General features: G+C 36.6%; 1 protein-coding gene across 1 annotated transcript in view; it reads right to left on the bottom strand.

The window, feature by feature from the left end:
• The window catches only part of dpyda (dihydropyrimidine dehydrogenase a), a 177,253-nt gene that overhangs the window by 71,233 nt on the left and 92,224 nt on the right, over window positions 1-13,796 (bottom strand). Inside the window, exon 14 of the mRNA XM_082183654.1 lies at window positions 2,623-2,787. Within this exon, the coding sequence (XP_082039780.1) occupies window positions 2,623-2,787 (165 nt within the window). The remainder of the gene's footprint in view (window positions 1-2,622; window positions 2,788-13,796) is intronic.

The raw sequence follows: 13,796 nt of genomic DNA, 5'->3' as shown, positions 1-13,796 counted from the left end.
TAATATATTTCTTCCATGAATGAGTATTAAATTATTCCCAATAGCCCATTCTCTTAATTTCATAGCTTTTCTCTTGGTTGCGCTGCTTCCAGTAGTGTACGTTTATGTTAGAGCTTTTATCCAATCATATTTCAGCCATCATGTGTTGCCATGACTAAAGAAATCTGCCTTGATGCCTTCAGAATCAATAGTGTGGGCGCCTGTAGCTTAAAGGTGCTCTAAGCGATGTCACACGTTTTTTAGGCCGAAACATTTTTTATCACATACAGCAAACATCTCCTCACTATCCACTAGCTGCCTGTCCCCTGAACACACTGTAAAAAAACGCGATCTCTGTAGACAGCCCAGGCTCCACAAACGGCAACAAAAACAAACTGGCCCAGCCTGGATTACGAAACATAACTGCCGGTGCAAAATAAAAAGAGCAATTTCACAACAATTATAGAGAGTCATATTAAAGGTACAATATGCAATAATTTTTTGCCGCTAGAGGGCGCTACATTCCAAAAAACAACAACAACGGCGTAGCTTGATGACGATGTGAACGAGTTCTTTTTAAACTCCACCGTGGATGTAAATCAGTCAGACTGGAATCGAAAAATCAAGTTCATATGGATGAGGCTAAGTTCTATTTTTATAAATGTTGCGTTTAATGACATGCTTTTTGTGGCGAGGGGGGCGTGGTTCAGCGCGGTCTGTAATGGGAGAGAGAATAGACGAGCAAGTAGGTCAAGTGCAAATGACGAACACCTGTGTCTTATTGCAGTGATCGGAGTGGAGAGACCGCTTATAAGCCGCGCGCTGGAACGAGAGAGAGAGAGACTGAAGAGAAAATTGGACGCAGAGAAAGAAAACCGGTGGATCCGAACTCTCATTTTTGAACTGTTTTGAGCCGTCGCGGTTGCCACGGTGAATGCACGTTGTGCACGACTTTTGTTTGTTTTGCTTTATTTTAATAAAGTATGAGTCTCAGTCACACCGACCCCTGTCTTCTTCCTTCCTGACTCTTGAACCTCATCACACTTTTATTTCATTAAAATGAATTAACCGCAAGAAAAGTAAGGTTTAATACTAAATTGGTTATCATAGATGGTATTTGTTGAATTCATTGTTGTGATAACGCGGCGCAGTTTTACGTGTTCTAAACAATGTTGTAAAAAGTACATTCGAACATACCCACATCATTTGTCAAAATACTGATTAATCTTTATGTATAACACATACTATGTTTATTTACATGGCCATAAACACCAGACGTGATAAACAATGTCAATAAACTAAACACAAATCTAAAGCAATAATACTTCCCTTACATAAACATAACTATTACCAAATGCTACATTTGGAAAATATAAAATTAAGCATGCTTTGTCGACAGAACCAGCTGCAATCGGTAAAGAATAATTGTGTTCAATAACGACTGCACGAAACAAGCTAACGTTTGTTGCTTGATAGACGCTACAACTACAACTTCCGCATTTGTCCAGGACTCCACGCAGTACGAGCGGAAACCGAGGGTAACGCGGATATGACGCAATTGACTGGCGACTCCCAGCTCACCCCTGCTCTAACGCCCCGTTTCCTGGGTTAAAATCGCAATTTTCTCACGATTTAAAAATAGTTGGAAACATTTGGGATATTGTAAGTAATCAACTTAACAAAATATATAACACTGGCCTTGAGATTTTGGGATATTTTAATGCAAAATTCTTACATATTGTACCTTTAAGTTATTAATTCAGGTTGGACACCACTGAAGGCCTAGGTGTGAAATGCACGGCCAGCCACTGGTATAAATATATATAGCATATATATTACTCATTCATTTTCTTGATGGTCACAGGCCTTTTAGTCATTAAATCCAAATTATTGTTGAAAATGGTAAAACTTTTAAAAAAAATTTATGAAACTAAGTGTATTTACACCACACCATTTTCAACTGAAAACAGAAAAATTTGTATGCCTTTGGCCATTCATTTACATGACAATGGTGTTTTGGGGGCCTGAAAACACAAACTTTTGAAAACGATGTCTTTACTGTCTCCATGTAAACAACAAAAACATGCGTGCGTTTTACATGTTCACGGAATGTTTCTTGACAAAGTGACATCGCCAACTACTGGCCTGACATGCATAATACAGACTTTTTAGTAATTTTCGCAGATCTGTGTGAACGGGGGTCGCTTTGACAACGTTGTCGTCTGTTTTCGTTGTCGTTGTCGTGTAAACATACCCTCAGTTCCATGCTGAAAATCAGTGGACATACAGATGGACTCCAGTTGAAATGCTGCCCATTGATGTAGGCCTGATTCAAATGCTCTCAAGCTCAAACACATTTCTGAGTCAGTCCTCTGTGTGGATTTTCTTTTGGTCTGCACGGGAGCAACATCAGAACAGCACAAATGCACAGCTTAGAGGAAACATTGCAAACATCAAACATCAAATATGAAGATGAAGAGGTCATTCATCCTCATGCAATATTTCACTTTCAGTGAGCACAGAGACAGACGACGCATTGTGCCTTAAGCTGAAGTGTTATTCCACCACTTTAAACACATTCAAAGCAACATATACACTAAAATTTACCATTCTGGATGTTCAAGTCATGTGATCTGTGCTTACATTGTCAGGAAAGTCAGCTTTGAGTTCCGTGACGCTGTGGCACCAGTAGGCAGCCGTCTTTTCACTGATCAGCTCAATGTTGAGGAAGGAGCTCTGGCCAGGTCCAAACAGCGGTCCAGAAGTGGTTCCACGCACTATACGTGGAGACACATTGGTGACCAAATCCTGCATGGATAAAAAAAAAAAGAGAAAATGTTTGGATTTAAGCAGTTACCATTCAGATTTGATGGCCATAATGACTCCATCATGGGTACATGACCTCGGGACACCTCCATTAGCGGTTAATAATTAGCGTACTAAGGGAACAGACCTACACAGTAGAGGCAAACCTACAAATATGCCTCGCTCCGACTATCCCAACAGACTCTTGCTGCTATAAAATATGCTCTGCGGCTATAATTTCTGTGTAGAACAACATAAAGAAGACAATTATGACCATATTCTACAGAAATTCATGACACAAATTCAATAGTGTTATTTCTGCTTCCCTCTCCCAAGGGGCTTTGAAGTGGAGCTAAATTCATATTTAATCATACACGTTTGAAATTGTGCCGTGCAGTAGGGAAAATGAAGTCTACTTGAACCACAAAAAAAGGGGTTTTTACATTACAAAATAAAGTCAATCATCTATCACTTCGCACTAATATCTTCCCATTCTCACACTTTTCCATACTACATTTTATACATGTAGCAGAGGCTTGTCGTTCTTCAATAGTGCCAGCATGCCCACAAGCCATGATAGATGTTCTCTGTACTACATTAAGCTGTAGTTGAAAATTCATCTCTTGGCATTAGAGTCTTCTGCCAAGCTGCTATAATATCCATCACTGATTGGATATATAGAGTATAGGTCATCCCGGCCAGACAGTAATCAGTCCACGTGGTAAATTAGAAGCCCGGCTAATGAAGCTGGCAGAGTCGCGAGGATCGTGCCATTGAGTGAACCGCTATTGGCTAATGGCTTTGGTCCTCATATGAGTTTCCAACAAGCCAATGAATTGAGGCTCTTACCACATACCTTCTGAATTTGAACCAATAAATCTGTTTTATCATATTTAAAACCTATGTGTAAATGACACACTGAGCTTATATTTACATTTTGCCTGTTTAAAAATCCACAGATTTGGGTAGTCGCAAGGATGTCGTTTTGGGGTTGCTACACTCTTAAAAATAAATGTTCCAAAACGAGGTTTCACAACAATGCCATAGAATAACCATTTTTGGTTCCCCAAAGAACCTTTAATAGAGCAGTTCTTAAAAGAACCATTTTCCCCCTTAACATTTTAATAATCTCATGAACCTTTTTCCACTATAAAAATCTTTTGTGGAATGAATGTTAATGGTTCTTAATGGAACCATACAGTAGATGCCAATAAATTATTTATATTTTTTTTAGAGAGTATGCTTTTATGAGAGTGCTCGCTAAAGTTTATGATTTTCTGGTCTTAAGATATGGCTCAGGACCCTCCTTGTAATACCACACCATGATTTGAGGTATCATTCATGTCAACATTGCCGGACGAGATACGCACTGACATTTAATACTGAAGGTTAGGGGTCTGTTCTAATACTTAGCAAGCATCATTAATTAAAGACAAAGAGGGACTCATTTTAATTCAATGTGTCTAAGACCAGAGTGCTAAGAGGCTAAGGGGTTAAGAAATTATATTTCGTGTTTCGCCGTCTTCTCTTGCTGTGAAAATTGAACCGATAAACTCAATAGAACAAACAAAAGGGAGTGACAGCTTAATCCTTTGAACTCTGATAAACCATCCATCATAATTTAACAGTGTGAGAGGACGATTTGCATATCCTAATTAGAACCTACGCCTTTACAGAACAATTACAATAATGGCAGGCAAACTTCCTTTTACAACATTTGAGCAGTTTTCAAGCCATGGAGACAAGAAGCTTTCATTGACAATGTGATCTAATTAACATAAATTTGATTTAGAAGTGAGGCTCCAAATGTGTGGTTTGTTTTTGTAATATTCATTATGCATTTCAATTAATTTTTCATATAGGTTTATTTATTTGCCATGCTTGAAAGTAATTCAATCATTGTTACTATTGCCCATACATATGCTTAGGGATTTCAAACTTCCAGCCTTAAATATTAAACATGGGCATGTAGCTTGAGGTGCGGACATGAGTGACACCTCAAATCATGCAGTTTGTTGAGAAGAGGTATGAACAGACTAACAATTTTCACCTGGCGGACAATAAAAGAGAGGGGGAAAACCACACACGGGTTATATTGTTATGCCATAGAGCAAAGATAAATTGGGTTCCCCAAAGAACCTTTCAGTGAACCGTTTTTAAAAGAACAATTTCTTTTCTTAGTGTGCAGAACATTTGAATAATCTAAAGAAGCTTTTGTGCAATGGAAAGGTTCCATGGATGTTAATGGTCCACTAGCCTCAAAGCTAACATACATACATGGACTAAAATACACAACACTTATATTTTTTATTTCAGTGTGTCATTGATAACAAGATGAGGTTCTGTTAGGACCAAAGATTGACAGTTAGAATCTGCTGGCAGATATTTTCTTCAGGTGCATTCAAACATTCAAGTGTCTGGTTCTGTGATTCAGCCTTATGAGTAACATTTTCATACATGACTTGTGTTTGAAGATAAAGATGTTACCTCGGCCCTCCAGAGAAGACTCTGTTGGGAATTCAGACAACCATCCCATGAGCTCGAGGCCAATCTGTAAGTCTATATTTAATGAAGCCGTGACCAGGGAACATTTGGCTGCCGGCGCTTTGGATTATCAGGCGAGGGTGGAACAAGACGTTTAATATTAAGCAACTAGAAACCATGAAAATTACCCAAAGACAGAGGTCTGGCATGCTGAAACAGGTGCCGCACACAGCGACGGGAGATAAGACACGCACGCATACACACGCTCCCTTTCCCATTCTCTCCTTCCCAGCATGCATTTCAATGCAAATTGGATTCCCAAAGATGAGTGCCGATGGACATAAGACATAAATTCATTTCTCCACACAAACCGTAGTGTTAATATGCATGACTGCCACCAGCCAGCCGAAGACGGGATTAAACCTGCCCGGGATGGACACGTTATATGGGTTTCTGTTTCAACCTACAGTGGGGTCCAAATGTCTGAGAACACATTCAAAATCTGGGAGTTCTTTATTTTCTTTCTTATTTTGTTTTATTTTAACTTAAAAATTGACAAAGTTTTAGGATTTTGAACAAAATTGAAAAGACAAAAACTGAAATACAAATATTAAAGAATTCTACTAGTCAACCCTTTCCATGCAATGAGGCTTTCAAGCTCCATAAAGGATTGAAAATCATCATAAAAGTGTCAAAAATGTGGTCCATAAAACTTTCGCGCATAAATCCTTCAGATCAATTTTGTGAACAGGATCAATCGATTTATTCAAAAGATCTGATTCAAAAGAACCTAACCAGTATGATTAGTAAAATGAACCATTCAGACTGGTTTTATGAACTGAATAAACTGATTAACTGAAAGGAACTGACTGAAGAGACTATAATCAGCTGAATTAGTGTACAAATCATTTATATTGATTTTGTGAACTGGATCAATCAATTTATTCAGATCAACTGAATCATGAAAATGATCTGACTCAAACAAACAAAAGTCTAACTCATTAACAAGTCAATTAGACTGGTTTAGTGAATGGGACCAACTGGCCCATTGAAAAGATCTGACTGAAAAGAACCAAATCAGTTAATTTAGTGATCAAATCATTCAGACTGATTTAGAGAACAGGATCAACTGGCCCATTGAAAAGATTCAAAAGAATCAAAGCAGTCCAATTAGTAAACAAATCATTCAGAACAGTTTTGCAAACTGGACTAACTGATTCATTTGAACAAGTCATTCAGATTGATTTTAGGAACTGGATCACCTGAATCATGAAAATGATCTGACTCAAATGAACAAAAGTGTAACTCATGAACAAATCATTTAGATTGGTGGTGTGAGCTGGATCAAATGACTCACTGAAAAGATCAGACTCAAAATACCAAATCAGTTAAATTAGTGAAAAAAACCTTCAGACTGATTTTGTGAACTGGTTCAACTGGCCCATTGAAAAGGTTGGACACAGAAAGATTCAAAGCAGTTCAATTAGTGAACAAATCCTTCAGATCGGTTTTGTGAATTGGATCATGTGACTAATTAAAAAGATCAGACTCAAAAGACTAATTCTAGACTTGTGTGAACCACCTTTATGGTGCATTAATCAACTTTCATTGTATTGAAAAGAGCAGCCAGTCCCAGAAATATGCATCTTTTTTGTTCCACTGAATCAAGTCATAATGAAATGAAATGTAAATAATAAAAAATGCAAGCATTTTCACTGGCGTCTCAAACTTTTGGACTCCCCTGTCCGTGGCTGAACACCCTCTTGGCTGCTTGCTGGTTCTTGACACGTCACAGGTCTAAGGATTCTTTTCTGTTGGGGTCCATTGACCATCCGCACGCTGTGACCTATAGAGGAAATGCAGGGAGGACCGTTTTTCTTTTCTTTTCTCCTACAGAGACTCACCATTTCATGTGTTTTTTTGAGCTAACAATGTTTTATCACAGCACAACAGGCCCCTAATCCTCCTGTACAACAAACAGGCTTTCAGAAGCGGACACATGCAAGAACAACTAATCAAAATGCAGCAGGCTACGCCGTTGCCGAGCTCACACACTCCTGCTAACATCACAACCCGCGACCATGCGCTTTCACATACTAATGAGAATATACTGTACTCTGACCTCACATAGCCACACGAACAGACTATATACCAGAAATGCCTTCTGGAAATATGAGCACACGATCATAATTCACCACTGCACTGATGTTTACTGCGATCATCTGCATATTTTTTCACGTTTTTACAAACCACCTCTGAAATGCAGCAACGGAATATCTGTTTCTCTTTACACGTTTCATTATCCCGAGGAAGATGCTCGCTGCTGTTTCCCATCTATCTCTTGCTCTACCCCTCTCCAGACACGCAGGGGAGATCAAGTGCGGAATATACTGCTCAATGGCCGATAATCCCGCACATTAAACCACAGGCTTGAACTAATACCATATCAAATGCTTCGCTATTCAGATCCAGCATCCCGCAGTAATTGTCTTATTTCAGAAGATCAAAACTGCAGGGAATATGCACGAGGTTCCTTACCGTCAATGTGGATTGTAAGAACGAACATGCGATACATTTAATGGTGCAATCAGAAGAAAATATTCTGAAAGAGAGAGGTCAAAGCTGCTTAATACATCAATCTAACACATAATGAACCATGTGTACAGGGAAAAAACACAATAATCTAAGACTAGTCCCAATCTAAATACTTAAATTTTGCCTTTTTTTTAAATTGTTTTTTTTTTCTTTACAAAAAATTCATAATAATTTCTTTTTGAGAGAATTTAATCATTTTTATTCAGCAAGGATACATTACATTGATCAAAAGTGACAAGACTTGCATTTCAGATAAATGCTGTTGTTTTGAACTTTCTATTTCTCAAAGAATCCTGAAAAAATGTTTCCACAAACAGTTTCCACAAAAATATTAAGCAGCACATTTTCAACATTGATAATAATAAGAAATGTTTCTTGAGCAGCAAATCAGCCTATTATAATGATTTCTGAAGGACTGCAAAAAAGTCAGTAAAACCTGTTGCTGAATGTAGCAAAATTGCTTATCTGATTAGTGAACAGAACAGAATTACTATTATTTCTTCTTTATTTTGTCAAAAGTGTATTTAAAAAAAAAAAAAACCCTAAAACGTTATTCCCAGTGTTAAATTGGACTTTGAAACACAGATTTTACAATTTTGTTCATTCAAAATAGATCTGTTTAGTTGCGTCAAGACAATTTACTCTAGTATTTTTAACTTAACTATATTACATTTCTGTCAAACTAAATGTTTTTATGTCGGTCCAACTTATTTATTTATTTTCTTAATTTTTTATTCTAATTTACTGAGGTGTACTTGTGTTTCTTATGATTAAACAAGCAGTTTCAATCATCATTATACACAATGCATGTTAAAAACAAAAACAAACAAAAAACTGGTGTCAGTACTGACATTATTATAGATCACTGACTAAGCCTATAAGCACAAGCACCACCAGCTCAATGATAACCCAGATTCAAAAACACTAAAGAAACTTCTTTAAATGTCCAACATAACTGAACATTAAACACTAACATGTCTTTCCCGTTACTGAAAAACACATAAAATAACAATTAATCCCTAAATGTACTCTCCTAATGCAGTTCCTTGCAAATCATGCTGGGTTAAGTAAGTAAACTTCAGTGTTAAATATACAGTATTAGGTGGATTGAACACAATGAAATTAAGTTTTATTTTTGGGTGAAATATCCCTTTAATCTTATGCCTGTAACACAAAAACACATGTAATACTTGTGTCAGCCTTTCTTTGAAACAAAGCATAGAGCCTTACTCTAATGCAAATTACAACATAAGTCTTGCTTGTTAAATGCGTTATAGACTCATTTGGGTGAAACGCTCAGCATTCTACATGGATCGTACCTGCTTTCCAGACAGCCAGCATCACCAGAATTGATCTGCGAGATTAGTCTCCTCTCACTGCATTTGTATAACTATAGTATGCAAGTACCACACTCACACAAACATAAAGAATAACAATGAACATCACACTGCAAAATGACTACGGATGTGCAATTGTGCATGCTATATTACTTAGGCCTATAAGATGAATAGATGTGTTAAAAATATAACGAATAATTGCAATTCAGTATGAAGAATAAAAAAAAGTGAAAGTAGGGGAAGTTAAACGATTCACATAAACCCTCCCGTTGCTACCCAAAAGAAAATATCTATTAAAACTGACTCCAGAAGAGAAAAGGTGCATTTTTTTGTGGATGACATTTGCTCTGGTCCTGTATCTGATTTCTGTGGGGCCCTTGGAGTCACTGCAGGATGGAGAGCAGACAAATAAAATAATAAAATCTTGAAGAGCCATAATTACACTGAGTGGCCCCAAGTCGGGGCATTAATCATTATAAACAGCCATGACAGAAAAATCAAACCACTTCTCCTGTGTACCCAGGCCAATACACCAGAAAAAAAAAAAAGAGAAAAGTATAAGAGAAAGAGAGAGAAAATAGGTGAAGCAGCAGTTCTTGTGTGTTAGCCATCTTGTTCATGTCGTTCCAAACCTGTATGACTTACTTTCTTCTGTGGAACACAAAAGAATATATTTTGAAAGACAATAGGGTCCATACAACATTTGAAATTCATTGTATGAACAAAAAACAATTTGTTTTCAAAATATGTTTGTTTGTGTTCGACAAAAGAAAGAATGTAATGCAGGTTTGGAACGACATGAGGATGAGAACGAAATGATGAGAACGAAATGATTGGAACGGAATGTTGACAGAATTCGTTTTTTTGTGTGTGTGTGTGTGTGGGTGGGGGGGGGGGGGGGGGGGGGGGACTTTCCTTTTAAAATGTGTTGTAGCAGTAAATGTGAGGAACATGGGATGTTTGACCCTCTTAACCCTTTCCCCGCCAGCTTTAAAAAAACAAAAAAAACAAAAACAAATAGTTGCCAGCCACCACCAGCATTTTTATTCATTTTCACAAAACTTTCAATCTGAATATGCAATATATCAAAATAAAAGAACAGAGCATCTGCTTTTAAACAAAAAATAACCCGTTTGATTCTTCATGCCTTCTTTATCAACACTTGATGACTTGAATGCTAGTACGTTTCATAAAAAAGCAACATTTTGAACAAAAAGCTGAGAAAATCAAGGTTTTTTTAAGTCAAACATTACAGTATGCATAAGCAATTCTTTAATGGCTTGTTTCCGCTTCTTCTTCACCTGTGTTTTGATAAGGATATTCTGTACTCTTTCAGAAGATGTGTAATAGCGCCCCCTACCACATAATAGTGAAAACAATTCTGTCAATGACGGGGAAAAACGATAGTTACACAATAAACAATACAAATTATCTGTTATGATGTTATTTTCTTTATGTGGGACACACACACTTTCTGAAGGATCATGTGTCACTGAAGACTGGATTAATGATGCTGATAATTCAGCTTTGCCATCACAGGAATAAATTAAATTTTAAAATGTATTAAAATAGAAAACAATTATTTTAAATTGCAATAATATTTTACAATATTACACATTTTCCTGTATTTTTTAATTAAATAAATGCAGCCTCTGTGAGCATAAGGAACTAGTTTCATGTTTTTTATTTAATCTTATCAACCTCAAACTAGTGTAAATGCAGGCATTTTCCTCACACAAAGCTAATATATTATAAAACTTGCAAAATAGTGTCATATGGACTACTTTTATGGTACTTTAGTCTTTATTGGGGCATAACAGCTCTAGTCCCCATCTACTTTCATTGTATGTAAAAGAGCAGCCTGGACATTGTGCTTACAAACTACTTTTGTGTTCTTTGGAAAAAATATATCATACAATTTTCAAGTGACATGAAGGCGAGTACATTTCATTTTTACGTAAACAATCCCTTTAAACGTCAACTGGTTGCTCTTTCATTGTACAGCCTTATTTGAATATGCAATACATGTTCAGTCAGTGTTTCCGTATGTGTTGAATGTACATGCATTGATGTTTGCTGAGATTTTGGACAAAGATCCCTGCAACTGCTATATAGTCTTCTCTCCATGGCTGTCACTCAAAATCTAAGCAACCTGGAATCCATGACGACGTCCCAGAGACACATCTGTACTTACAGAACCTTGATAAACCATGTGACAACTTTCTTCCCTTCAGTGAAAGGACTCGGAGGGACAATACGACACAACTGCCTTTCATTCCACTAACTCGTGTGAATAGAATTCCGCTTCGGTAAAAAAAAAGAAAAAAAAGCTCTTTAAGTTTCAAGGCCTCATGCTGCTTAAAATAAGACTGAGGAACATTCTGGAATAGAGGCAAGCATGACATTCACCGAATCATGGAAAATGAATGTTGGTTTTGTAAAAATTGATTTGAATCTCATGCAGTCAATAAACCACTGATTTTATTGTGCATGCTTTTGGACACAATATCTCTCAAAAGAAAAACACAACATATAAATCCAACATATACAGGAAAAAATGCCAAATTTAAGATGGAGAGCCAAAAGCTACTATTCGAGAAATGTTTTGTAGGCCACTGCTGAACATGATTGCAATCCAGAGAAGTGCACAAGATCAGTTTGCCTGAAAGAGACTTAATAAATTAAAGTCTGAAAGGAGGATATTAACCCTGTTTGATAAATGAACAGGGATATTGTCTGTCAGCTTGGTCATTAGTTCTATTCACCAATTACTTTTCTAGGTGCAAAAGGGGGAGTCACAAGCCCGTGGGTTCCCTTCTTGAACGCTGCATGAACGCAGGCCAACAAACAAGTCCGAAATTAGACCACGCAATATATTTGTCACCCTCAGCGATAGGGATAAACATTCACTTGGACGTAATTGTTATTGGATTGAGGGTCTCGGCATTGGCTTTGATTCATTATCTTATATGTCTATAGCACAAGGATTATAACCTATGCGAGAGGTTTACAAACTTTTCTGCCAACAGAACTTGTATGACCAACATCATCTCTTAAAGTATTAATTTAATAATATTGAATACTGAAAATGTAATAATTACTGAATATGAATTAAATTAAAAATATAATATAATATGATAATAAAGTACCTAAGATTTAAAGTAATTTAGATCATTAAAAACATTAAATCAATTGTATTATAAAATGAAATACTGAATATGTATATGTAAATAATAATACAATTTACTTTATTATAATAATTCATTTATTTCATTTAAGAACAAGAAAACTTCTTAAAGGGATAGTTCACACAAATATGAAAAATCTGTCATTAATTACTCACCCTCACGTCGTTTCAAACTCGTAAGACTTTCGTTCATCTTCAGAACACAAATGAAGATTTCTGTCCCTCCATTGACAGCTACGCAACTACCACTTTGACTAAATGTGAATAACTTTAAATATTAATAAAAGCCATAAATTAAATCTGTTCATCATATAAAGTGATTGAGTCTCTTCAGAAAATTGGAAAAAATAAGCACTTTTTGAAGCGTCAAAGTGTCAGTTGCGTAGCTGTAAATGGAGGGACAAAAATCTCTCAGATTTCATCAAAAATATCTTCATTTGTGTTCTGAAGATGAACAAAAGTCTTACGGGTTTGGAACGACATGGCGTGAATTTTCATTTTTTGGGTGAACTAACCCTTTAAGAATTTTTCTTGTTCTTAAATTAAATAAATGAATTATAATAATAAAGTAGTGCCCGAATTTTCTGATGCTATTATTTATGCACTTGTCACAACAATTTCAGTCTTTATTGTCATATTAAAAGTAGCAAAAACAAATCCTAAATTGAGGAGGCTACAGTACATCTCTGACAGACGCTTTTCCGTCTACTTTGAGTACCGGATGAAACGACTCAACATTATCAGCACACAACCCAACAAACACATCCTGAATGCTTAATAAAAGTACATGAAGCAGTTAAAATTGCTGACATAAAGATTTAGTAGGCTGCACTTCAAATAGACCAGAAACCAGAGCGGTCGGCTCATTGATCATCAGCCGTCTCCGACGGAAACATGAAAAAACAAGAAGCAACACTCATCCACCCCGGTGTCATGCTTTATAGGGAGTAAAGCGCCCAAAGACATGATGAGTTTGATCAAATTAGTAGACTAAAGAGATCTGTGAGGCACAACTTATTTGCCCTTTCAGCCATGCAAAAGGTAAGCCATGCTTTGATCTCCCAATTAAACGGGTATATTTATAAATGTAAACATGTAGCTGAAGCTAATGAGCCTGGGCGATTGGACTTTTTCTTTTTTTACACACGATGAAGCCCCCCCGATCGGCGCCACCTCAGCTAATTTGCTTGCTAAATAAACACAGATCACTGGACTGTGACTGTTGTTCTACATGTCAGTTCTGTCTTGCTATTGTTCTATTGTGTTTTGCTTTTTTCATTCAAACTAAGTAGTAAACTACTTGCACTTGACTCCTGCATCATTTCTTGGTTTGTAATTTATTCAAATTAAACACAAGGAAACACAAAAGACGCTCGTACAAAATGTGATTGTATTCAGGTTTTTTACCT

The sequence above is a fragment of the Leuciscus leuciscus genome, assembly GCF_965113295.1.
Source record: "Leuciscus leuciscus genome assembly, chromosome: 11".
Classification (NCBI taxonomy): domain Eukaryota; kingdom Metazoa; phylum Chordata; class Actinopteri; order Cypriniformes; family Leuciscidae; genus Leuciscus; species Leuciscus leuciscus.
Note: the sequence above shows the minus strand (reverse complement) of the source record. Positions and strands in the feature narration are given on the sequence as shown.